Source organism: Miscanthus floridulus, chromosome 7, assembly GCF_019320115.1.
Source record: "Miscanthus floridulus cultivar M001 chromosome 7, ASM1932011v1, whole genome shotgun sequence".
In the NCBI taxonomy this organism is placed as follows: domain Eukaryota; kingdom Viridiplantae; phylum Streptophyta; class Magnoliopsida; order Poales; family Poaceae; genus Miscanthus; species Miscanthus floridulus.
In genome coordinates this window covers 72178381-72204629 of record NC_089586.1, presented here as the reverse complement: position 1 = coordinate 72204629, position 26249 = coordinate 72178381, and the positions used below count along the sequence as shown (strand labels likewise).

At 43.4% G+C, this 26249-nt stretch overlaps 2 protein-coding genes across 17 annotated transcripts in view; both read left to right on the top strand.

Annotated features, from left to right (window-relative positions):
• The window catches only part of LOC136465648 (uncharacterized), a 109966-nt gene extending 107798 nt beyond the window's left edge, over positions 1-2168 (top strand). The window contains exon 4 of the mRNA XM_066464301.1: positions 2103-2168. Coding sequence (XP_066320398.1) covers positions 2103-2168 — 66 coding nt within the window. The remainder of the gene's footprint in view (positions 1-2102) is intronic.
• Positions 2169-11657: 9489 nt separating this feature from the next.
• LOC136463420 (uncharacterized) lies at positions 11658-16051 on the top strand. Of its 16 annotated transcripts, none has more exons than XR_010761012.1 (10): positions 11658-12461; positions 12709-12833; positions 12905-13041; positions 13185-13301; positions 13392-13515; positions 13598-13886; positions 13989-14009; positions 14102-14196; positions 14610-14932; positions 15472-15949. XR_010761012.1 is itself a non-coding variant. In XM_066462422.1 (10 exons), the coding sequence occupies exons 2-6, from the start codon at positions 12819-12821 to the stop codon at positions 13629-13631; spliced, it is 411 nt and encodes a 136-aa protein (XP_066318519.1). In that variant the 5' UTR covers positions 11658-12461; positions 12709-12818; the 3' UTR covers positions 13632-13694; positions 13989-14009; positions 14102-14196; positions 14610-14932; positions 15472-15951. The 16 variants fall into 16 exon arrangements, 8 of the variants coding, with proteins under 8 accessions (XP_066318519.1, XP_066318518.1, XP_066318515.1 ...); XM_066462422.1 differs by having other exon boundaries at positions 12921-13041; positions 13598-13694; positions 15472-15951; XM_066462421.1 differs by having other exon boundaries at positions 12921-13041; positions 13598-13690; positions 15472-15950.
• The last annotated feature ends 10198 nt before the right edge of the window (positions 16052-26249 follow it).

Below are 26249 nucleotides of genomic sequence, written 5' to 3'. Positions count from 1 at the left end.
GAAGTCTCGGCGTTTGGGTCAGAACTCCTGATGTTGTCAGAAGTTCCGACGCAAACATGAGTAGTTCCAACGCCTACGTGAACTACAAAAGCAGTGCAAAATTTAACTTTGCGGATAAATAATCTTACAACCTCACTTCTTAGTGGTTTGGTGAAGATTTTGAGTCACTCCCTTAACGTTGTAATGCCTCCAAACCGTAGATCGAGTCCAAACCCTAAAATGGAAGTTTGAGAGAGAAAGAGACAAACACATACAAGTAATCTCTAGCAATCACAACAATAAGCACACGGGGCACAAGGATTTATCCCGAGGTTTGGCAACCCCACTAAGGAGCTCCTACGTCCTCATTGTTGAGGTGACCACCAAGGTCGGAGTCTTTTCCACCTCCTTGCCTCTTTCAAAGCGACCACAAAGGTCACTTGAGCTTTCCACTAAGAAATTGAAGGGTGATACAAACTTCCCAAGGCTCTCCCACAAGATGAAAGCTCTTGGGCAATGCCTAGCCAGCTAGGGGCAAAGCCCCAAGAGTAATAGATGCAAAATCAATCGGCTTGATAAAGAAATCAAGTGCTCAAGCTTGCCAAAGTGATGCTCTCACTTAATCCACTCTCTTTTCATTCAACACCCTAAGGGAATCAAAGATTAGAGCAAAGGGGGAAGGAGAGGGGTGCTTTAGTTGCTTGGGAGCTGCTTAGCATGAAGTGGGTCAGCTGTGAATGAGTTTGTAACGGTTAGAAGTGAAAAGAGTGGTATTTATACTCCAAGTGAAAATCTAACCATTCAGATCTACATCGAAAGTTCCGACGTAGATCTCAAGACTTCCAATGTTAACAGAAAACACTGTTCACATAGGGTCAGAAGTCCACGCGAGTAAATCAATGTCGGAACTCTCGGCAAATGTTGGGACTTTCGACGTGCACAGTTAAGCAAACTAGTAAAACTCTAGGTGTCGAGACTCCCGACAAGGTCTAGGACTTCCAACGGTCGGAAGTTCTGATGTACGTCGGGACTTTCGACGAGCACAGACAGCCGATTAGTCAAAACCATAGGTGCCGGGACTCCTGGCTTGGGTCGGGACTTTCGATGTTCACAGTCACCGCGTAGGCTAAGTGACTAGGAGTCAGAACTTCTGGCAAGAGTTGTGACTTCCGACTGTTGGGAGTTCCGGCTTACGTCGGGACTTTCGACACCAACAGTCAAAGAAAAACAATCTACGTGCTCGTGGAGTGCTAGAGTGTCTCTCTTTTGATTTTATTATTATGCTTGAGCACTCTATCTTCCTCAAACCAACTAAATTTGCATCCCTCTTTATAGTGCGGCGGATCCTACACTCAAAAACAAAATTAAAACCTTTGGAGAGTGTTCTGAGTTTGTCCGTTTTTTCAACTTCAAGAATTGAGGGATATCATTTCATCTTTATCAACTCTTTGAATCTTTCATGGGACTAATAGCTGCGACATATCTCATTAAGATCACATTAGTCCCTAATTTGGATGTCATCAATACACCAAAACCCACATAGGGGGCAAATGCACTTTCACCTAGACCTAGTACGTAGCATTCAAACCATCGTGAACCTGCTTCACGACGAATGAGGATTGAGGATGGGGTCATGGTCATGCTATACCTTTGAGTTGATGAGACCAGCAAGGAAGTCGTCCTAGAGATGGAGATGTCGATGCAGCCCTTCAACCGTTCAACGACAACATCAAGCGCCAGCCAAGCCATTGTGGAGGGTGCTCCTATAGTCTGCTCCTCCACCGGTGCCGTGAGGAAATGGATCCCCGGTGTGAGAAATGGAGTGCGCATCGGCGTAGACATAGGCTTTGTTGGGCTTGGGTTTGAATTGAGCCCAGAGCCAACTTTGGGCAAACTATTTAAGGTCTTGTTTGGATACATGTGTATCTACTTTAATCCACGTGTATTGGAGTGTATTGAAATTGAACTTAGTTTAATTTCGCTCTAATCCACTTCAACACATGTGCATCCCAACGAGACCTAAGAGGGTAGCTAGAGGGCAAGCTGTTTCCCCTTTGGACTCTTTGACTCTTTCTTTCTAGAATGATTTTTTCTTTTTATTAAATGACTTTGGACTGCTTTAGGAAAGTGGCAATCCATTGCGAACGAACAGCGTCGCCAGTGCTGTTGCGCACACCCAGGTGAACTGAAGTGACAGCCTAGACCTCGCGCGATCACCACTCAGCCAATCCCAATCCTTCCTGTGTTGCACCGTACCGCTGGATCAGATCATCGTGCGTGATTGACAGATTCAGATTGAGTGTGGGTGCCTGGCAGATTAGCTGCGGCCCCTGTGTTGCCCTCAAGCCATTAGCCATGGAATGACAAGCTTGGTAAATGGATAGTACGTGTTGTAGGGCTACAACAACTTCACTAAATTGAGAAAACTAAATCTCCTATCAGCCTGTTTAGCTGGGCTTATATGATCGTATACGATCGTGGATTATAAGCTAGAATACTATTTTTCTCTCACACCAAACCAGTCAAATCAGCCAGCAATAAATAATCCACGATCGTTTACGACGAAACGAACAGGCTATGTATCTATTTGAAGAGGATTGACGATTGAGGAAGTATAACTTTAGACTATAGGGAAGGACTGCTTATAGCACAATAATGACAAAACTTATCCCCTTCCTCTTCTCTCTCTCTTCATGCTGGCCACCTATCGCTAGTCTGCAGGCTCTCCTGCTTAGCATGGCCATCTTTTTTTTTGAAAAGTAAGCATGGCCACCTGTGTGCTTGTCCCTCAGCACAATGGCACAATCAGCCCACAATCTCGCCCGCATGCCGCGGGTCGGCTCGTGAGCTCACCCACCCAGTACGGCGACTTCCCAACGCGGTCGGTCCATGAGCTCGCCCACTCTACACAGCAACTTCTATCCACATACATCTCCAATAGCAGGCCAGAGGTCGAGAGCAGCGGATAAGGGCCGGCCGGATTGTGGTGGATGGAGGCCACATCGTGGAAGCCTAGTGGTGGCGAGGAAGAAACCGTCATTGATGAGAAAAGAGGATCGGAGAAGTCTCTTCTTTCTTTGAGGGGGAGTGGAGGTATTTTAGGAGATTGAGAAAAAATAGAGAAAGGAGGTTAGAAAACATATCTGCTGGAGTTTGTTTTTCGTCCAATTTCTCTGAATGACAGTTTTTCTGAAAAAAGGTGATTGCATTTCTCAAGCTGGTGGAGTTGCTCTTATTGCATTGCATGAGGCGTGCTGTGTGCATCAAATGTTGGCCAGAGGTTATAGAAAATATTATTAACATATGGATTGAGTCAAACTTCTTTAAATTTTATTAAGTTTATAGAAAACATTACAAATATTCAAAACTTCTAAATAGATATACTATAAAACCATATTCCATGACTAATCTAATAATACTTATTTAACATCATAAATATTAGTACTTTTTATATATATCTGATCAAATTTATAAAATGGCTAAACTACTAAAAGAGAATTATATTTTTAAGACCGAGGGAGTATTTACAAAACCTAGCTAGGTGTACCAACTGGATGCTGATCTTTACACGGTACAGGTGGAGCGAGCTTCAGTATCGAGTTATATGGGCGTGATTGATTGCTTTGGTGATGGAGAGCCGGTCCAGGCTAGTGAGATGCATGCTCAAACCGTACATCTAGTTGTGTTTGGTTGTCTTTATTGTTGGTCCAGCACAAGACGAGATCTTATTTGGTTGCATACATGCATCAGAGTTTTGAGTGTCTGGCACATAAACCCCTACACCATTCGTGCATCGTGCTGCATCCTGAGAGAAAGAGAAATAGAGAAGATAAATGTAACACCCTAGGTGTTTGGCTCCCACAAAAATTTGCATTTCATTTCATAAACATGTGCATCATCTATCTCATCATGCCATTGTTACTGAAACATACAGATGCAACATTTTCAATTATGTTTGTTTCATACTTGATTGTTTGTGAATAGTAGTAGTATAACATGTGAATGCAACATGAGTTTCTCATACCTTAGAACATGGCAACATGGTAGTAATATGACAAGTTTAAAATTACAACAAAGTCATGAAACATGTGAAACAAGGAATTGCAACATTAGAGTGAAATTGATTGTTTTGTTGCTTCATCACATGTGATCATTAGAAGTTGGTGTAGCACTTGTGTAGAGTGGTTAATTAGGGTCTAATACACCTTAACTACACTTAGGATAATTGATGGGACATTGTTCATGTGGATCAAAATGACAAAAATGCCCTCTAGTGGAGGTTTGACTTAGAATGACCTATAGAGTGTCACTGTTTGACTGATTCAAAAGACCAACCTAGAGACCTTGCATGGCTATGCACCCATTACCAAAGTTGTAGCCAATTTATCAAGGAACAAAAGTTGTTTTATGATCAACTCATGAAAATGTGTGGAACAGCCTCAAACATGGCCCACAAGTCAGATTTGGGGTTGAATTCTACACTTAGAATTTTTCTAAGTCCATGAGACGATTTTCAGTTTCGAGTATCATTGTTTGGAGGCTTGTATCTCCCTAACCAGGCCAAACCAACTCAAGCTCTAATTGACAAAGTTGTTGTCCTCACTTGGATCTTCAGTTTTGTCAACTATACCATGAACCAGATCGCCACCGTTTGAGAGATATAGATCGTCAAAGTCACGCTGTCAGTCATCACCATCAAGTACTGAATCGAAATTTTAGATTTGCTACAGTGAACCGACCGTTAGAAGATCACCATCGTGTGTTTGCCACCCGTCGCCGATCTCCTGATCGCGCTGCCATGCGTCGTGGGTCTCCTGGCACTGCTGGCCACGCCTTGAACTCACACCCGCCTGCCTGACGCACTCGCCATTTCATTTGCTCCACTCCTTCGCCTCCACCGAGCGTAGCACCGGAGCCATAGTAGCTCCACCATTGCCAACCGAGCTTCGCCATCGCCTTGCATGCTCACCACTACAAAAATGCATTGGCCAGTTCGTCCAAAGCTTCGCCGTGTTCTTCTCCACCTCTTCCACTTCTCAACCGTGTCGGTTGGGGATTGGTAAGGGCGTATTCACCGTTTCCTCCACCGCCACCATGACGGGACCTCACCAAAGTTGGCGCTCCATGTGGCCAACTGCCACCGAGGCCTTCCCATCCCCTCCCTTTGCTTGGTTAGCTTGGTAACGAACTCCAGAAGCTCGTACCGAGTTTAGCCGCGTCCTACGGGGTCGGACCTCGCCGGAGCCGGCCAACCCGTGGTCGTGCGCCGCCATGGCCGTCGCCATTTCCTCTAGCTACTATAATAGCTGAAATTGAGGGTACCACTAGGTGCGCACGGGTGAGGCAAACACATTGGCACCGATGGCCTCACCGGAGATGCCACCGACGACGAGTTACGTCGTCGTCCTTCTTCCTCCCCTGTCTGTCTCATTGACTCGCAGGATCCGCTCGTCAGTCGCCGAGCTGAGGCGGGAACCTAACCTGGGCCGCGCCGTGTCTGGGCTACGCTAGCGCGTGCTTCGTGGGCCGCCGAGTCTTTCCGGGCCGGCCCAGCTGTAGTGATTAGGTTTTCCATTTTTGTTTTGTTTATTCTTTTTCATAGATTTGTGTACATTTTCAAAAATGTGTATCTCCTAGTTGGTAGATCCAAATGATGTGGTTCCAATTTTGTTGAGTTCCTGGTAATGTCTAGTTTATATTAAAAATATAATTTATGCCAGGTTCTATTATGAAAAATGGAGTTGCTAATTATCTCGTTTAATCATGTGGGAAATAGGGGTAATTATATCTTTTTCTGTATAGCTCCAAATGGCATGAAATTTTTATGGTGTACTGCTCATATCATGAATATCTTGTAGTTAAATTTTCATACATTTTGGACACTGTATGTAGGAGTTAGGAAATTCTCTTGTTTGCATGGATGGATCTTGTGTGAATTTTCATAATTTTTCTATAGATCTAGTAAAGGTAAAATTTGGTGAGTGCTATTCTTATGCTAGAATGATGCTAGGAAAAATGTGAAATCTATTGCTTGACACTTTTCATTAGGGTTTCCTAATTATGCTAGAAATAGCCCTGCCATCTGTTATTTTTGATACAGCAAGTTCTGCTTGACCAATTGCTTTGAAATTTTTATGGTAGTCTATGTGAAGCATGAGATAGCTACTGTAATTTTTGTAGATTTTTCTGAATAGTTTTACTATATGTTGCTTTAATCACCTAATTAACTAAATAAATTAGAAAAGGACATTAAATAATTTATTTAGAGGTTGGCACTATACTTTCTGATGTTCCTCTGGTATATACAACAAGTTGGTAAACTTGGTTTGGTTCAATTATGCTTTTGCATCATCACTAAATAATTAATTTAGTAAACCTGTCATTTCTGGACAGATTCTATGTTTACCTTAATTCGATTTGGTTAACGTAAGAATCATGCTTGACATTTACGAATGAATTGTAGAGAATTTCTTAAGCTTTCCAGAATGTCCTCTTGCAAGTCATTTGAATTTATAGAACTCTTGTTGTGATCGAATTAAAGGACTGCTCGTTTGCATATGAAACCTTAACTGTTGATTTAAGTATGCCTTTACTATTTCCTAAGCTTGTGGTAATGTTCCTAGGTGTTAGGCCTTTAACTGAAGATGAGCATCTTTATCTTAGGTTATGCAAATTAGGTAAGTTGATCTTGTTCTTCAAGTTAAGTTAGATACATGTTTTAAAGTGATTTGAATAGAGCTATTCTTAATCGGTAAACGAGTGTCCAGTGATGTTTTCGTTAAACACTTACTGTGATCTATTCATCATGAGCATCATGTCATTCCTTTGTGCATCCATGATATTTATCTTGTGCATCGGCATGCAATAGGTGTACCGGAAGGTGTGACACTGTTGGAATTTGAGGAACCGAGCGGGGAGCAGCAGCAGCCAACACCGGAGGTTTAGGAGGTGCAGCCCTCGGGAGAAGTGCTAGATGAGATCGCCGTTGAGTGCCCGGATCACCGTCCATGCAACTTTGTGAAAGGCAAGCCCCGGAGCATATTAAGCCTCCTAATTTCCGAAATGCAGTTAAAGTATTGTTGTTACATATATATATTCTTGCATTAAGTTTAGGTGTTGGATGCAAACATTTGCTACATTGGTTATCCAATCCTTGTCCAGATATTGATACCCTAAATCCTATGTAGCTCAGGTTCGTGTAGTGCTTAGCCCTGCTTAAATGCGGTAGAAGTCAGGTGATTTTCTGTCACCTGTGAGATATAGAGATATACATGTGGCACGGTTGGCTATATTTGCTATCATGGAAAAGAACCTATCTTAATTTGAAATGAAGACCGGGCGGAGGCTTGCTAGTTTGTAGTGACTCCGCCTGTGTCGCTTAAGGACTGAATCTTGGAGCCTTTTCTGTTCATGTTGAACGCATGCCTCTCTCTTAGTTGGCCGTGTCCGAAGACCGACCACGAAGCCGAGTAGCTCACCTCAGGCCAGGAGTCAATAAGTATAAAGTACGCCTCGGAAGGGAGCCATAGGCGTGAGTCCAAGGGCAGGTGATTTAAAAGTCCTGATCGTCCTGGCAGAAGGGTAATCCCTGAGAGTGCTGGCGCTGATCGAACCCGTGAATTTGGTTTCTGAGTTGTCCCAAAGGTGACCCACGGCTACCCTTGCAAAGTATGCCAGGGTGAGAGTTAGGAATACCCCCTCAGCTGAGTTATAATTCGATTCGAGTCACCGTCTCTCCCGGTTAGTGAGAACTTGATGGGCTTATCTCCAAAGTAGATACACTAAATAACATAATGGTTCAGAAATGATGATATGATGATAACAGCCTTATTATACCTGCTATGGTTAATATTGATTGCTCCTAATAAGTGAGTGCTCTAGTACAGGTGCCAATCTAGTGGACAGGTAAATGATGATAAACTTGATGCGAAGTTTAAATTGGATACTATATTCATAAGCTCTTTTATGCAACTGTGTCCAGCTAGCCCACCTTATAAGCCTTGCATGACCCTTGGTGTCTTTTATTTCTGGTTTGACGGGTAAGTCTAGCTGAGTATCTTCTCGTACTCAGGGTTTATCTCCCACCTGTTGCAGATGACCAGTTCTACTTTGGTTGCTGCAAGTATTGACTTCTCCTAGCTGGGGATGAAGACTAGACCGTTGGACGCGGTCTCTCCTAGTTCTCGTACCTGAAGATGCTTTTATGGGACATAACTAAGATCTGGCAATGTATTTGAAACTATGAAGTTATGTACTGAACTATGTTGCTTCTGCAAATTTGAACTTGGTCTGTAATATTTTATTTGAACTCTGATGGATGTAATCCGAATGCCACTTGTGAAATGTTGTAACGAATGATGTATTGTGTTGAATTACTATGGTCTTGGTTTGTATGTCGAGAGTTGGTTGAAATCCTTCGTGATTTCCAGACTATCGGGATTATGGGAGCTTAAGTACAGGAATCTGATCACTTCGGTGATTGTTTTTGTACTTACGTTCTTATGATTTGGTCGGTTCTGTTACAATAAAGCCGTACGGGATGACGAAGGACGTGCGAGAAAGAGGACCAAACACGATAGAGGAATAAGGTGAAGTAGACAAAGCGTGCGAGGACGGTCCTGTTCGAGCAATCAATCACACACTATGTGCTTGCAAAGATTCTAGAGAGAATTATTTATTTGGTACTGAAACAAACCAGTGTTTCGTATTTGGCACTCGAAAATTTGAACTTTCTTATCTGGCATCAAGTTGAAATTTCCTTTCGTAAATGGCACTGCCGTCCATTTAGGGCAGTAACGGTGTCAAGTGACTGACAAAAAGACATAAATACCCTTGTTTGCAGCAGAAACCCATGGTGCCAAATAGAGAAGTTCAAGTATTTTCGTATGGTGCCAAATAGGGAAGTTCAAAGTATTTTCGTATGGTGCAGCGTAGGGCTCATCGCCGTGGACCTCGCCAGGGACATGCTGCAGGCGAACCCCAGGGTGCTACGCCATCGTGGTGAGCACCGAGAACATCACGCTGGTACTTCGACAACAACCGCTCCATGCTGCGCATGGGTGGCGGCGCCGCGCTGCTGTCCAACCGCCGCGCCGAAGCTGAGCGCGCTAAATACCGGCTGCTGCACACGGTGCGCACCCACAAAGGCGCCGCGGATGACTGTTACGGCTGCGTGTACCAGCGTGAGGACGGCACAGGCCGTGTCGGCGTGTCGCAGGCACGTGAGCTCATGGCCATCGCTGGGGACGTGCTCAAGATGAACATCACCACCCTAGGCCCGCTGGTGCTCCCGCTGTCGGAGTAGCTCAAGTTCCTCAGGTCCCTCGTGCTCCTTCGCGTCCTCCACTCCCGTAGCGTCCGTACATACATCCCAGACTTGCCGACGACCAGGAACAGCAGGCTCCCTAGCAGCTGAGGCACCTGCACGCTCGACTGCCATGGCCGAGAAGGCAGCCGCGCCATGGCCGGTGAGCGCGCGTGAGCAGGCCGCCACGCTGCTGCCACGATGATGTCCATGGGATCAGTGTTATGTGGCAGGTCGGTCACTAGTGGGATAGGAACCGCATGCAAGCCGGCCCGCACGCACAGCCTGATTCCTGGTACGTTAAAGATCCCCTGGCGGAGCCAGAGCTCATCCCTCAGTTTCAGCACGGACCGTCCGGTGTAGGAGAAATGAGGCCAGTCCACCAGGTCGATGTGGATGTGACCTTCATCGGTCGCCCGCACATGCCGGATCCTCCGCTCCAGACGCGCGGGTTCGGGATACCCCGCCAAGACCATGTCGCTTACATTGATCACCTGAATGAAATGTTCAGAGATGAGATTCTTTAAGAATTTCTCACAAGAATCTATGCAATTCAGCACTTGTGTTCAGTGGCAAAACTAACTGAACGATCAATCTGAATACAGAATGGACCAAGAACAAAATGTTCAGAGATCAAATTCTTTATGAATTTAACACTATGTCTGGCTCCGCCAGGGGATCTTTAACGTATATCTCAAATCATTCTTGTATATATACATCATGACAAAGAACTCCGATCCAACGCTGACCTCAACTAGAACAACAGTTTTTGGATAAGTGGTTGGAAATGGGAAGGCAAACAGGATTAATGTGATGAATGTTTGATTTCTAAAGCACACCAAATGCAGTTGTTGTGAGAATCAATCGACACCAACAAGAAACATCCATCCATGCTTTAGTGTTCCAATAAATCCGTTCACAGGGTGAACCCGAGGAGCCGAGAAGTTGATGGCGAACTCACCTGCGGTGGTGGTCGAGGCGGGAGGGGCAGTGGCACCCGGCTTGATTGGATGGTCTCGACCCTCCAGTACGTCAACACGCCTGATGCGTTATCCGCCGTGACGGGGTTTGGGCGGGACAGCCGCCGCCGCAGAGGCAGGTGCCCCAGCCCATCAAATAGGCGGTGGTGTTGGGGCCGATGCCGTCGTTGACCCTGTAGGGCCTCCACATGAAGGGGCGCTCAAGGTTTGGCGAGTCGTAGTCGCGCAGGACGGTCCGCACGCCGTAGCTGGGGAGCTCCGCCCGCACGTTCGAGACCGCGAGATACCGCCCGTAGGCGGCAGACTGCAGGAGGAGGAAGGGGGAGCGGCCGCCCTCAACGGGCCAATGCTGTGCCTTCCACACCGCGTTCAGGAGGGGGAAGTATTCGAGCGGGCGCAGGGAGACGCCGACCGCGTCCTCGTCGGCCAGGGCGTACGTACCCCTCAAGACGCTCCGCAGCCGCACGAAGCGCTGCGACGCCGTCGTCGTAGGCCATCGTCGTATGCCGCGACGCCGGCGTCTAACGCCGCGGGGAACCACCGTGGAAGTAGACGACGATGGGAACGGGGGCCGGCTCGGCGTCCGCGTCCGCGTCCGCGGCGGGTGAGGGGGAGAAGACGCGCGCCCACAGGCCGTGGGAGGCGTCGATGGTGACGTCGGCGGAGCGCACCCCCCGAGGCGTCCGGGCGGGACATGGCGCCAGACTTGAGGTCGCCGAGGGAGAAGAGAAGGTGCCAGCCGCTGTCGTCCCGGCGGTGCGCTAGCGCGAGCGCGTGACAGGGACAGCGTCCGGCGGGCGTGGTCGTCGAGCCTCCCATTTCTGGCAGTTTGTTACGATACGCACCGGCACTCCACCTCACTGCCAGTCTGCCACAATACTCAGTACCAAAGTAGTGTCAAACAAGGTCTGCACGAAACGAAGCAGTGTCAAAGAAGAGAAGGGGCATTTTGGTGCTTCTGAAAAAAACATGACAGGGTTAACGCAGTCAACTGACGGAAATGGACGGTAGAGCCATTTACAGAAGAAAATTTTAACTCAATGCCAAATAAGAAAGTTCAAAATTTTTAGTGCTAAATAAAGAAGACTGATTTGTTCCAGCCAAATACATAATTGCCCCAAGATTCTATACCACGAACAATGTTTGCCTACCTATGATCCCTGTACATTCACTCGAGTTAGAGAACATCACGTCCACATCAGAGATGGACACCGGACAAACACGCTCAGTGAGCGTGAGGACCCATACGCACAGCGTGCTAGACGGGTCCATTCTCCATTGGACCAAAATCTATTTCCGTAAAACTCCAGCTTAACTTGGGCGTACCCCGGTCCAGTCCAACCAACGTCATCGTGTTATCTCCTACAACTGAACAAAGCGTGAATATTGTTTGTGTGGGACATTTGATCCATCCGATTCCGCACCCCCCGCGCTTCCCCTTGCATCGCCCGTGCGATTTGCCCCTACGGCAACCGCAACGTCAATCACGCTCCTTCCTTCCCGATCCCTTGGCCTCGCGGAAAACCACGCGCCGTCGCTGCACCGCCACACGTCTCCGATGCCACCGTACGCGACGTCCCTACGCCACCGCCACACGTCTCCGACGGACCCGTGCCGTCGCCGCCGTACGCGTAGTCCCTGCACCGCAGCAACTGCGTCGACCAGTGCCGTCAGGCTGCGCCGCCGCCACCAGCTCGGGTCTTCGCACCACCGTCGCAGATACCTCACACCCGAGGTCGCGCGCCACCCACCATCGGCGCCGCCAGCACCCCCCTCACCAGTCCTGGTCGCGGCGGCGGCTGCCCTCTGCATCGATGCGGCACGCAGGGGCAGGCGGGGTCGCGGGGCAACGGCGCGAGGGTGCGGGGCCATGGCCCGAGGCGGCGGCGTGACCAAGGGGCGGCAGCGGGGCTGGGTGCCCGCGGGATCTGCGACCGGCGCTCGTCAGAGACGAAGCGGCCCCGGTTGGCTACTGTGGGCTCCTGCTGCCAGCTCGGGGCCATCTCCGTGGACACGATGTAGGTCAGTAGGTGGCCAACGTCGTCGGTGACTCCCACGCCATGCTCTACCGTTGAGTGGTCGGCGGTGGGGTGGCAGTCGCCGAGCGGCTGTCCGCCGAGGACAACGCGGCGTCCGACGAGGTGCGGCGGGAGCTCGCCGCGCTCAACCCCGTCCGAGGAGTTCGGAAGCAGAAGCAGGTAATGATCCGTTCCTTTGCCATTGCAATCCTGGCCCCTCATTGGCCACTGGACGCTCCGTGTTGGCTGCACGTTGCTGGGGTAACCCTGCTTGATGCTTTTAAGATGCTAACCCTGCTTGATTGCTTTTAAGGTGTTCGATTTAATGGCCCTGAAAGGCTGCCATGTTGGTTCCCTTATCAGTTTGTAATATCATGTGACTTACTCCTATGCTTATCGAGCTTAATATCCATTTGTTTCGTCATAGTTTTCCGCTACTAGCAGCGAGAAAAGACCTATAAAGTTTAGGAGAGGGCAAGTGCTTGTCATGTTGCTGGAGAAGAACACTTGCAATATATTTTGGTTATTAAGTTTACGATGATGCGCTGCAAGGTAAATTCAATCCCCTCATATCTCTACAAAATGGGAGAAAAGAAGCTATGAACTGATATGATTTTTTACAGCATATATTTTTCCTAGGTTCATGTACTTGTCACCGCTCAAATTAATTCTAATTCGAGGAGGGTGAGTGGTTGTTGTTGTGCTGGTGGGCGAGAGCTGAGAGATGATTCCACATGTTTGATTATGGGATTTATTCAAGGTTGGAACCAGCCGGAGGCCTGTAAAACCAGATTCCTCGGATTTAGATTGCTATTATGGCGTCCATCCATTCATTAGATGCGCGACTTCTTGTGATTCTACCCTGAATTGATTATAAAGGATTTACTGCGTTGATGTCTGCAGAACTGTGGTGGCTCCTGCGGCGCCCGAGGACGAGCTGGGACGACATGCTTCTTCAGCACGAGACACTGAAGGAGTGCAGCAAGACTGGAACCATTGGTTGTCCGGTAGGTCAGGAAGGTGAGTGTTTTGCATCATATCTCTCGTGGTGATTGTTGAGTTAAAACCATGGCAGGTTGCTTATAATTGATGGGTGATTCTCGCGTGCAGTTCCCGTTCTTCTGCAGCAACAGGGAGTACATCATAGGTCGAAGGATATGGGCATCTCGAAAGACGTTTTACAAATGAGAAAAGTCATAACTGTTGGGCAGTACCTAAACTTTCCACATGAAAGGTCCATGTGTTCAAGTAACCATTTGGTTTCCCCTTTTTTTTAAGCAACAAAGTGTTTAGTATTTTGTCATTTGACACTGCAGGTACCATCAGGGAAGTGCCTTATGGAGCTCATAGTGATTGACTGGTTTAAGGACACCAAGCGTATGGATCATGTTGCTAGGCGGAAAGGATCAGTAGGTGCAGCAAGCAGTTGTGGCAAAATGATTTTTTAATGCACACTTTATGAAGTAATGATATTTTTGTTAAGGATTCATATTCTTCCATTCTATCATTTGTTTATTACTTTTCCTGTTGTTATACATAATAGTTAGGGAGTAGCGTAAACTTAAGTGCCAAGCTGGATTAGTTTGGAGCCCAGTTACTTTGGAGGTGTGCTTACTGGCTATTGCATTCCGTAGTTAGCACTACATTGATACTGCACTGGATTCTCATGTGAGGTTCTCTAATTTAATCTTTTATTACTTAAAATAGGTTCTCTAACCATACTGTGAGGTACAGAACTGAAGCTATCCTTCATCCAAGTTCCAATTACTGGCCATCTAATTTATCTCTGTCTGAGTTGTAATTTTTTTCCTCGCCTGCAGGAACCGGTGTTGCTCTTGCTGGAGTTTTCCTGTATTCTCAGTTCAAAAAGTTAAAACCAAAGACTAAGGTTGCATGAAGACAACCACCTGATCAGGTAAAAAACTATAAAAGGATCGAGAATTTGGAACTATGAACTGATGTGGTGAAGCAGACTTGCCTTCATTTGTGAGAGGAAAATACTGTTCCGGATGAAAAAAGAAGCGGATCAAGCCAGGTTTAAGGGCACGCGAACGGGGGGGCCCGTTCGCGTGCCCTTAAACCTGGCTTGATCCGCTTCTTTTTTCATCCGGAACAGTATTTTCCTCTCACAAATTCCTCCAGAATTCCTCCAAACCATCCAAATTCCTCCACAACCATACCAACCGAACACCCGGTAGCAAACACCGGTCGTTTCCCCATGTTTATCTTTAAAAAATGGCATGTTCTCTTGTCAGCTTCTTTGGTTGTGAGAAGCTTGTACATATTGGTTAGCCCTTTCTCTCTGTTTTCATGCTTGCTTTTTGACAGCAAAAAAGCAGAGGACACCTAGGTACATCAAGGTTGATCTCCAGCAGGATAGGTTTGATCCAAAGTCCAACTGAATTAATAATCAATTACAGAATCAAGTTAGATAAAACTTTTTTGTTCAACCTTAGAAATGAGATACCTTCCTGTTTTACTCTTTGATACCGCCGGAGCCTGACAGGTGGATCGGAGTTGCAATGCAGTAGAGACTACCATTGATAGGAATGCATTGTGAGAGGTGGGTGTCCAAATGAACAGCAAGTGGGGATTGGTGAATGCTGGCTATCGATCATCAAATGCTCTCCGTGGGCTATAGCTGGGGCCAGGTGAGGCGATTGTGATTTCTTTTTTCTTGTGATGGCAACTGCATCTGGGTTTTGTGAAGCTTTGATCATGCAAGTTTACTTAGTCAAGGACTCAAGGTAGATAATTGGAGTAGAGATGATGGACAATTAACTCATAATAGTTCATTGGGTCAGTTATATGATTCTTTCTCTCTCTTGATTAAATATATTGTCCGTCTCACCCTGCTAATGCTAAGCTTCCACAGTAACTTATTGTTAATAAGGCAAGCATATATATCATGGGAAATTAATATGAAATGACAATGGAAATTTGAATTAGCAAGAGTTGGTCAGTGACTACTATATAAATACTAGCTCAAAGTACAAATTTGTTTCTACCAAATTGATGTCCACCAGAAACTAATTTCCAATCATTTGCGAAGATTTAGGGCCGTCTAAACTCCAAAAATGTTGAATTTAATTGTTAGAGTATTAGTATGAAATGGAGTATGGCATGCCATAATGTGTTAAAGATACATATTGTGGTTGTTTTATTTACACTATTAACTATCACCCAGCAGGGGCAGTAGGGCGCCGGTCACGCCCAACACGACATCGTCCATGTCCTCCTCGTCCAGTGAGGCGGCGGGCAGTGCTGCCGGAGGAGGAGGAAGCTTTGGTGCTGGGGAGGACTCGCTTCATGGGAGGTGCAAGAAGGAGGAAGGGGATGGGGAGAAGAGCAAGGCGCTCGACAAGGGGGAGGAAGACGATGACAAGGGCAAGAAAGAGTGAGTAGCATGACCTGGAATTCTTCTTGAGATTGCACTAGCTACGTCGACCAAATCCTGTGGTATTTCCTTTTTTTCAACTTCTTGATAGATGTTTCCGCTAATCATCAATTTTACTTATGGCAAACATGGCAATATTGTCATAGCATTTACCATTTGAAGGATTCCTTTTATTTTTCTTCTTTGAAAAAAAATGAAATTAATGGACAGTAGGCACTAATACTTTGCAGCAAATAAGCTCCCCGTTATGATTTGGCATGCCTTTTCTTTTAAAACATTGATACTAATATGTGGAAAAGTAGTTTCTTTTGAATACAAGAAAAATCCACGCTTTCTTGAATACTACTAGATCTCTTTGCTTCGTATATTCTGTGGTAGATCACATTAGTTGAAAACAGAATACTTTTGAAGGCATAAATACTCATTGGTTGCGGTAAAGTGACATTTATACGGTGAGTATAACCTACATTGTTTTAAGGTTTTGTGAGAGATTTTTGAAGACAGCCAGTGTTACCGATGTGATAATATATATATATATATATATATATATATATATATATATATATATATATATATATATATATATATATATATATATATACTCGAACCTGTGTATAGGATGGTACGAAGATGTGGCAGAACTTATTGGTAGATTTATTGACGCACGAAAGAAAAAGAATGTCAGAGATATATTCCAATCCATATAAAACATTATTTTAGCTGCATCACAGAAATGTCTATAAAGTAGAGTCTGTGAGCCTGCGACGTCACGCTTTCCGTGACTATTAATTTCATAAATTTTGCCTTTTGGATTAAATGTCACTTTAACGTCAGTATTTAATTTTACAGTACTGTTATCTTATCGTGCGATTCGTGCGTTTTTTTTATACTAGATAGCGTGCCCGTGCGTTGCTACGGGACAGTAAAACTTTTGTACTAAAAACACAAGGATCGCATGGTAAAATAACAATACTGTAAAAACGTTAAAGTGGCATTTAATCCAAAAAATAAAATTCGTGAAATTAACACCGTCACGAAGAGCGCGGCGTCGTAGGCTCACCGACTCGGTAAGGGCCAAGCGACAACCTTTCCCATACCTATAACAATCCAAAACTTAATGCATTAACCAAGAATTTATGAGTAATCAAGTATGTTTTAGAGAAAGAAGAATCAATGTGATAAAGATGGAAAGGATAAATAGATCTACAAAACTATCAGAATTGTCATGAACTCTTTAAGGTTTTTTCTAAGCAGCTAGTTCTTAGTTTGCTATACAATGTCAAATGATTTGTGCATCCACCGGATAGCAATCTGGACACTAATAGACTTCGATCACATTAGAGAAGTTGTTAATGCCAGACCTTAATCTTTGTCCAAGAAAATACAAAAGATATGCCCTAAGCAATCGTCACCTATGTGGCTGGTGTACGGTAGTCACCGATGGTACTTCTCCTTATCCTTGGTCGCTCTTGGAGGCTGCAACTTCACGTCACCATTAAAATTGTAATTGGTGACAGACACGTTGCTCTATTAAGATATTATCATATTAAAATGGCTCCACGGTATTAACAAATTCGTAAGGACTCATTGCTGAATAAACAACTAAGGAATTTGTTTCAATACGTAGTGTATAACACTTTTCCACAAGGGATACTAAAATTGGATAAGAAGCAGAATTTTGAACCACCACAAGATGTCTAGTAGAAGAGGGAAATATACCTTTTTTCCTCGATCACATTGTCTATCTCAAAACGAATCAGTGTAACCATGCCTTTAGATACCTTTCTATTTGGATCTTCAATTGATAGAAAAAATTGTCATTTAGGATTACATTCTCTTGGATCAATCCATCTAATGCTAGATCCCACAAATAAATAATCTGGTACACACAACAGCATCGATGACCAAAGAATCAACATACTACCAAGATTAGCTTAAACATGTGTTGTCAAAGAGCTTGATAAATGGAAGCAATTTATATTCTATATTTCATTTGTCGTGAAGGCATCAACAGAATGAAAAAACGAAGCTGTAGGAAAAACTTACGGGGAAAAAATTTTGATTTGACTTTTGGTTCTCGCAGACAACTGATTACTCAGGGGTTAAATACTAAATAATCTGATAGTATATCAATCTAGTTTTGGTCTTGCTGATATAGGTTAGCAAGCAATATCAAAACTAAATAATCAAGGACCATACTATCTATGTACCCTGTTAGTCTATGTAAGTCTATAAGGTGATAGAAAAATTACTCGCAAATAGACTGAAGATATTTTATCAGACATCATCAGCGAACAACAATGTGCCTTTGTGCCAGGACGATTGATCACTGATAACATTCTTTTGGCTTATGAGTGTGTGCATGCTATTAATAATAGGAAAAAATGAAAATCCGGTCTCTGTGCAGTGAAATTAGATATGCATAAAGCATATAATAAGAGTTGAATGGAGATTTTTGGAGGTTACATTTGTTTTTTCTAGTCACGCCTAATTAGCTAACAGAGGTAATTTTTAACATTTTTGTATTTATATTGAAGAAAATTACCAAGCTTTATCTAGTGAATTTGATCGCACGAATAGTACAGATATGTATATGTAGAGTTGTAGATCACTAACCTGCTCTTCTAGAGTTCCATGATTTTGGCATAAAGATTTATATTGCAGTACCTGACATGTAGTAGTGGTTTAGAGGCATGTATTGGCATGAATAATTGAATTCTTGCAACTAAAAAGCAAACTGAATGCAAGAAACACCTCAGCTTTTTTAAATACATCCCCGTGCAATCCAATACATGCATTCCATCGAACAGTTCAAACTTTCACTGCACTCAACAAGTGATTTAGAATTAGTTCGTTAGAATGAGGGTATTTCCATTTTATTTTATCCTAAAAAAGCATAAAGTAGGAAATTCAGTATATAAGTCAGAACAGAATATGTTTTTGTTTTACCATCAGAGCAGCATTTGCCTATTAGATTATCTGGTCAAAATAAAATTGAAATGTAATAGTGAACAAAACCAATAAGTATGATAGGGGAACTGGGAAAATCACTGGCTATGGACAACTGACGTCCAAACTTGAATGGAATAGAACTACACTAATTCAGAAGGCCTGTGCCTAGACAAACATTTTTTATGCCACCAAAAGCATTCAGACCACCTCTTGAATACTATAAGATCTGAATTTCGCATGTTTCACAAAATACTGTTTTTTCTAAAAGAAACAAAAAACACTGTTTTTGTAGTTCAGAGAACTACGCTCCATGATGAAGGAATAGAATATTACAAAGAAAATAACTACACCTGGAATTTGTATGACATCATGGTTGAAGCTGGGGTTTCTTTGACCTGAGGAGTGTCAACGGAAGACACTGGATCAACAGCATCATGGATGACTGGCGGATGCCGCAGGTGGGGAAGCACCAGGCATTAGGGGCATTGGGCTCATTATGACTGGATGGCTTGGCGTCGTTCACCATCGCTCTCTGGTGCGTGCGTTCGTCATCCCGGCAAGGTTTGTACATCGGTGAGGAACGAGTAAAGATGTTAGCCAAGACCTAAGCAAACCAATTTGTTGTCCAACCAGATCGAGAACAGCGCAACAACCAGATCAACGTAGGACATCAGATCGAGATTAAAAAGGCAGAAGGACAAAAAGGAAGATGGAGATAAGGAGGGGACACGAACTTCTGTGTCACAACGGCGACGACAACTACAGGTACTCGAGGACGACGGTGAGGTAGACTTGGGGGAGCCCCACACTTGGCGAGGAAGATGAGGATGAGGGCGCCCTCTACCCGGCGCTTCTGCCTCTGGCTTGCCAGTGCTCGAAGCACAGTCGTCGTCGCTCCGTCCTGTATCCGCGTGCGTACCCGTTGGTAGGGCTAGCCGTCGCATCCGCGCGCGCAACGGGAGTGGGTCGACGAGCTCCTCTCTTAGCCACGACACGAGAAGGCGGCGGCGCAGGCAAGCGCGCGGGCGCGGCGGCGCGGAAGAGGAGGCGGCATCGGGGCGGCATGGGCGAGCGCGCGCGCAATGGCGAGGACGAGGGTCGGGGGAGAGGAAGTCTGATCGCAGGCGAGATCTCGCATGGGGAGGGGCGCAGCGCGGGCATCGGTTTGCCGAGGCCACTCGCAAGTCGCAAGGGAGCGGAGCGAGGCGCGCGTGGGATCGCACGGAGGCAGGACGACGTAGCGACGTTTGATTGTCGCACCAAAATTTGTCCACTCTTTACTCTTTTTAGTTGTGAGAGAAAAGTTTAGCCGTCCCGTAGCAACGCACGGGCACGAACCTAGTTATATGTACAAAGAGATTAGCACAGGTCCAACCTATTCGGCCCATAACCAGGGGCCCACTTTGCTGGTTCTGATTTCTGAACTCGGCTTCTTTTCGACAACTGAACGTTCAATGTGGATTCGTGATTATAGCACTTGCTTCAGGTCGTCTTCTTTTTTTGAGAAAACTGAAGGGGCCAAAGCCCCTACACATAGGATAGTTTAAAACAAAGAAGGATACAAAAAAAATCAGGTCTAAACTATGAATTACACCATTGTTTGGATCCATTGGTCAAACTGAGTAGCAAGGCTTTGGCTTAACTCTATGCACTTGCTTCAGGTCTTGTTCAGTGCTCCATGGTGTCCAACTGTCGAGGTGTGCATGTTTGGTTCCGTTACCCGAACAAGCCAAGGGTTGCCATAGCTCACCGCTATGAACCCGCTATACTCTATTTAGCACCTTGTTTGTCAATCAACAGGCTCTTTAGCTAAGCAAGGAGCATCGCTAAGATCCGACACTGTTCCTCTATGTTTTCTCTTTCCTATATAACTGCGATGCTGAAATTCTATTCATTCATTTATAGATGGAGGGAGTAGCCACCAATTAGCCTCCCAACGCAAACTTAGGGCATGCTTGGTGCAGGATCCGGAGGTGCACCAAATGGCCGGGAAAAATAGCGCATCTAGTAATACTAGGACGATCGGCGCACTTCGCCGCGCCCATATTGAATCCACGTCGACTTGTTTATACTCAACATCATATTGATGGACCAAAAGAGACGGCAAGTTATACGGAAGCGGATGCTGTAAATCCGTAATGAAGGAAAAGGCCAACCAAAACACGTGTCGCATAAGAAAACGTTAGCATCTTTTAGTTAGTATAAGAATTATTTTTTCTAAGGGCAACACGACAGCCAGTCTGACGAAAAAGGTTTATCATTCTTGTATGTGCCCAACAAATGAGACGAAAGTAAGTAAAAACGTTACATTAGTTATAATAACAACCGTGTACTCGGTACACGACGATCTTCCCACAAAAAATTACAACACAAAGAAACAGTTTGTGCATATATAGGCTATAAAGAGTGTGTTTGAGATCACTTGATCCCGTCACAGTTAGTTACAGCATGGCAGCTTACCCTGCATGCCATCTGAAGCTTTTGCAAAAACTGAGGAATTTCCTCCGGTCATATATAGTCCGCTTAGTCTAAAGAGAGTAACAAAGTTACTATCTTGTCAAAGAGACATCAACCATGCATCGATGTAGTATAGTTTGCCCTGGCTAGAGGGAACTGCAAAAGGGAAAATAAGTGGTTGTTGATTGAAACAATAGAGATGGCAAAGAAGGAAATGTGTTATAACAGGTTAATTGAAGATGCAAAACTGAAAATTAGAAAGACATTCATTTCCACCTCTGTTCACTGTTTTTTTGGGCACATCCTCCAAAAAAACAACCAAACTTTTGTTGTGCACGCCTGAAACAACCAAACTAAGACCTTGCAAAGAAGAAAGAAATAAGATCCTAAGAAAAGGATTTAGGAGTATCTGTAAGAGGTTGGCTATAGACGTGGTAGGGGGGAAGCAGGGATTTATGTTCATGGACTTGAGCATGGCAAGTGGACGGAGTGGCCAAGCTGAGAGACCGCTCTAAATTCAGCAATCCTAGAATAAGAAACCAGTTCAATCTTGGGGGAAATCAGGGAGGTAGAGCAAAATTAGAAAACAAAGAGAAGAAATTGGAGTACCTAAGAGAGTGGGGAAGAGTTTGCTTCTGGTGCGGTGTTTGGAGTACATCGACGTTGGTCGTCTGTGCTAGATGCTGAGGTAAACGGCCTGGGTGATGAACATTTAATTTTTAGACAACCATGGAGTTAGGCATGATCAATCAGAAACCAACAAACCCATGACTAATGTATCTGAAAAATCTAATGCTAATTTTATATATGATCAAGATGCAAACACGTCTTCCAATCAATGAAAGAGAACGAAAGGAGATGCTGATCTTGAAGAAGCGTATTAGATAAACACATGTTTGCGGCCTGACTATCTTATTGCAGCGAATTCAAGCAATATACCTAGCTGGGCACAAGGTCTCTGATCTTCACATGTACACTCTACATTGTTTCTCATGTTCTGTATTTAAGTACTTTATTTATGGAGACAATGACGACTGTCTATTATGGGATACAAATAACTAAGTGCGAAAGCACACTGACGACTGTCGATATGGGAAAGAATCAATGAAATCGATATGTACCTGCTCTGCACAGCAACAGTTTCAAGGAGGCTAGATTTGCATACCATTTGCATAATGTGGATCCCTGAAATGATGTTTTCCCTAGAACATTGAAACTCATGAAGAAATCAGACAACAAAATACCATAGCAGCAAAGGTTACAGGTACAAATGGATGAGTGCAGTACCTTCAATATGAGCACATCACAGGCAAAAAAAAAGGGAAACCCATTGGTGCGCTTGTGGTCCTGTGCATGAACCGTTGGACATCAAAGGCATGTACATGTTCATTCCGTAAGCAAATCACCACAGTTGTAAGCATAAAGGAAGAGTGAGATCTGTATTTGCTATTCTCCATGTCACTTGTATTATGGGTTCTGGTCTGATGTCTGGAACTGAACAAAGTCTATCTATATGCAGAAGTATCATCTATGTTCCAAATTGAATCAAACGCACACATGACCTGCAACTGTTGTCTGATTTCAAAGAAAGAAAAGTCCCTGTATTATGTTTAGAGGTCTGCAAAATGCAAACCTAGGATGCTTACGCTACTACAGTAAAATGTGCTAGGTATGTTCTCTCATACTAAGTTAATTGTAGGTATGACTCTCTTTTTTTAAAAAAAAAGTGCAGGAATAACATTTAATCTTATATGAAGCAAAATTAGACCATGAATGATAAATGTTGTTTCTTTTCAATATATGTGAAGCTTGAATATTTCAGTGTATATGTACGAAGTCTGAATCAATTCTGAACTGTACTGATTCTTGAATCTAAACATTCTCATTAATACTATAGCCTATTCCAAGTCCACATTTCTCCTTTTTCTGAATATTTCGGGCAGCAAGGTCCTCATAATACAGTGCAGATATTAGGTCAACCAAAAAAATAGAGTAGTTTTGGTCTGATAAAACAACAATACACACTTACTTTGATGACGATGTTTAGAGATCAATTTTGGAATGGAAACTGTAATGGACACGTCTGAATGACCTTGCATGAGAAGAACTACGTTAACTGATATGGACATCAGGACATGTACACACTAAAGAAGAAAGAAAGGTGAATCAAACGGGTAATAATGTTCTAACCTGACCATGCTGAGCACGGAGAGGAAATTACAATTGTATATACGGAAACAAAAACATTGGATCTTCATGGTTGAGTAGAAGGTCTGGAACTCTTGATTAGTCAGTAAAGTTGAAAAGAAGTAAAAAAAAATAACTAAGATTAGAACAACCAGCAGAAACGATTACTCATATACATATGTAGGCATGAATTAGAGAGAGGGGAATGGAGAAATGTCACGTCGTCGCGAACGCAGCACAGCGAAAAGTAAACAAACAAGGGGATTTGGATTTAGACTAGGGACCCAGTGTGGTGAAGCATAAGGGGTCCCTGCTGACCTTTTCATGTCGCGGGGATGCTGCTGAAGAAAAGCATTGCCGAACACCGGGAAGCTGCTGCTACTACTGCTACTAATACTAATACTAATACTAATTAGAGGAGCTAGAGCAGTTTTTATGGTACAACGGCGTATGAATGCAGAGTCACAATTTTGATGCTTTTGTTGTGGTTCCGATTTATGTGGTGCCGGAACTAGAGCTGGAGCGGCACCGAAGACGACCTTACCTGAACAAAATTAACAGCAGTCAAGATCTTTAAAAGAAAAAATAACCAGCAGCCGGTCAATAAAAACACACAAACGAACGCAGGAAATGATAAATCTAGTACGGTAGCTGCGGGATCAGCCGCGACGACCATCTGCCAAGATATTGACGAGGCATCCGCCAGATATTTACCAGTCATTTATTTAATGTGCAAACGGTAACATCACAACCAACTAAGAACAAACACTTCACATCAGATCAATTAATTTTCTGGAAACTTTATTCTACTTTTATATCAGACGTGTAAGATTCTGACCGGACAATGATTGGACGAGGAATAGTTAAGATGGAAAGAGAGAGAGAGAGAGAGAGAGAGAGAGAGAGAGAGAGAGAAGGCAGTCCAGCAGATAGTGCAGGTCCATCATTCCGTGTTCGTACTACCCAAATATTTTGATGTGTCATCGGTCATTGCCATGCGTGGTTTGTTAGGGTTTTATCTTGAAAAGATGAGCAGATCTGTCTCGTCCTACCGTTGCTCAGATCATCATCAACTTGCTTGTTTAGAGCGTGTTCGGCTGGCTTAAAGCCAGCCGGCTGGCTTGTTTTTTCTCTCACAGAATCACTGTTCACGTCCTGCCAGAACAGTATTTTTCTCTCATAATAATCAGCCGGAATAGTATTTTTCAGTCCTGCCGAACAGGCCCTTAGTTACAGGGGCCTCGAACAAAGAAAAATACAGAAGTATTAGGTCAATCATATCATGGATGATGAGCCTATCAATGTGTTCTTTTACAATTGAAAAACACCCTTGAGCCTATCATTAAGAAGACAGTACGATCAGCGATTGCTATTAGATTAAACTACTTTTAGGATGGTCCTCTGTTCTCACCTTTCAATTATATTACTCTACTTTACTCTATTCACATCACGTACTTTAGTTTATCACCCTAGGTGAGCTGGCCGCCACAGGGCAGATCTAAAAGGGGTCCATTTGTCAGAGGTTGATGAGCAATTGCTCAGTCAGTAAGAGCTAGTAGGAGTATGTTAATTTGATATTGTGCTCCAAGTCAGATATGTGATGTGTCTAGTACTTGGCCTGCCAGAATTTTGGGTGACTCCTAGGTGGAAGGCAGCCTCAGATTTGTCCCCTTCCTTCCTAAGTTTTTTTTAACATACCTCTTTAGTTTAATCTATGCAACTTTGCGTCTGAATTACACTGTCTGACATTAGATTAGATAGGCCATGTGTTCGATATATATATATATATATATATATATATATATATATATATATATATATATATATATATATATATATATATATATATATATAAAATATGATCACATAAGCACAATTTGAATGTCAATCTTCATTATACTGTACTAGCCCATCAAGCTGTCCAGCGTGGCCTAAAATCTTATGTTATGTAAGTACTAAAGTTTTATGGATATTAATATACTAAAAGAATTGTTAACTTTACTCTCCATATGGTTGTGTCAAATTTACTATTTATTCTATATGTGTTTCCATCATTTGCATTCAACCTCTTTGGGTTTCAAATATGTATTTAGTTGAAGCATTATCTTAAGTTATATTAGCTCCTGTTGTGTCCTTTTTGTGACATCATGAATTTATATGTTTGATTTTATAGTTGCAGAATTTTTATAATCCACACGTATGGAATTCCAACTCAAATTTGCTTTTTATATTAATTAAAAAATGGACTCTAGATTCTAGACACAACTTTCAGTTAGTACAATGGCATAAACAATTGCACCATGACATTTAAGATGTTAAATTTACTCTATCAAGGAATTATATGTGTAGTTTTAGGTTTTCACAAAAAAAAAAGACTCCTTAGAATTAAACTACTAATATTGATATGGCATAATATTTCAATCAACATATATAAACGTATCTAAAGTAATAACTTACAAATTTTATTATCATAAAGTTTAAATAAAATTTAAAATCAATTGCCAAATGTCATAGGTATGCAACTTGTTAAGGATCATTTTTTCATAATCAATAAATAATAAAAATAATTTAAAGTATACACGCATAACGCATAGAATTTTTGTTTACTTTGAACCTAGCAGTGTAGAAATAGATATTCTAGAGAAAGCAATATATGGTGTACTTTATGGATTTTTATTTCTTTTTCGTGATAGTTGGTAATAATTTAGACATAGATCCGATAGATATTTTAGTTTATGTTTTATAATGGTAAACATGGATAATTTATATGCATATCTTTCACAATGGCACAAAATGGTAGTTTAGATTGAGGGGATTATTTTTATAGGCATATTTGAAAGATATTTATATGGCAAACATAGATAACTTATATCCATATTCGAGAGATATTTTAGTTTGCGTAGATTGAGGGGATTGTTTTTTTTTTCATAATGTCACAAGTGAACTTTTACTAGAAAGCATAATACATCCAATGG

What these genes read in the sequence shown, in the direction of transcription:
- LOC136463420 (XM_066462422.1), top strand. An exon ending in GATTATGGGATTTATTCAAG is followed by an intron (nt 13,042 to 13,184) that starts GTTGGAACCAGC and finishes TGATGTCTGCAG; the next exon opens with AACTGTGGTGGCTCCTGCGG. An exon ending in TTGTCCGGTAGGTCAGGAAG is followed by an intron (nt 13,302 to 13,391) that starts GTGAGTGTTTTG and finishes TCTCGCGTGCAG; the next exon opens with TTCCCGTTCTTCTGCAGCAA.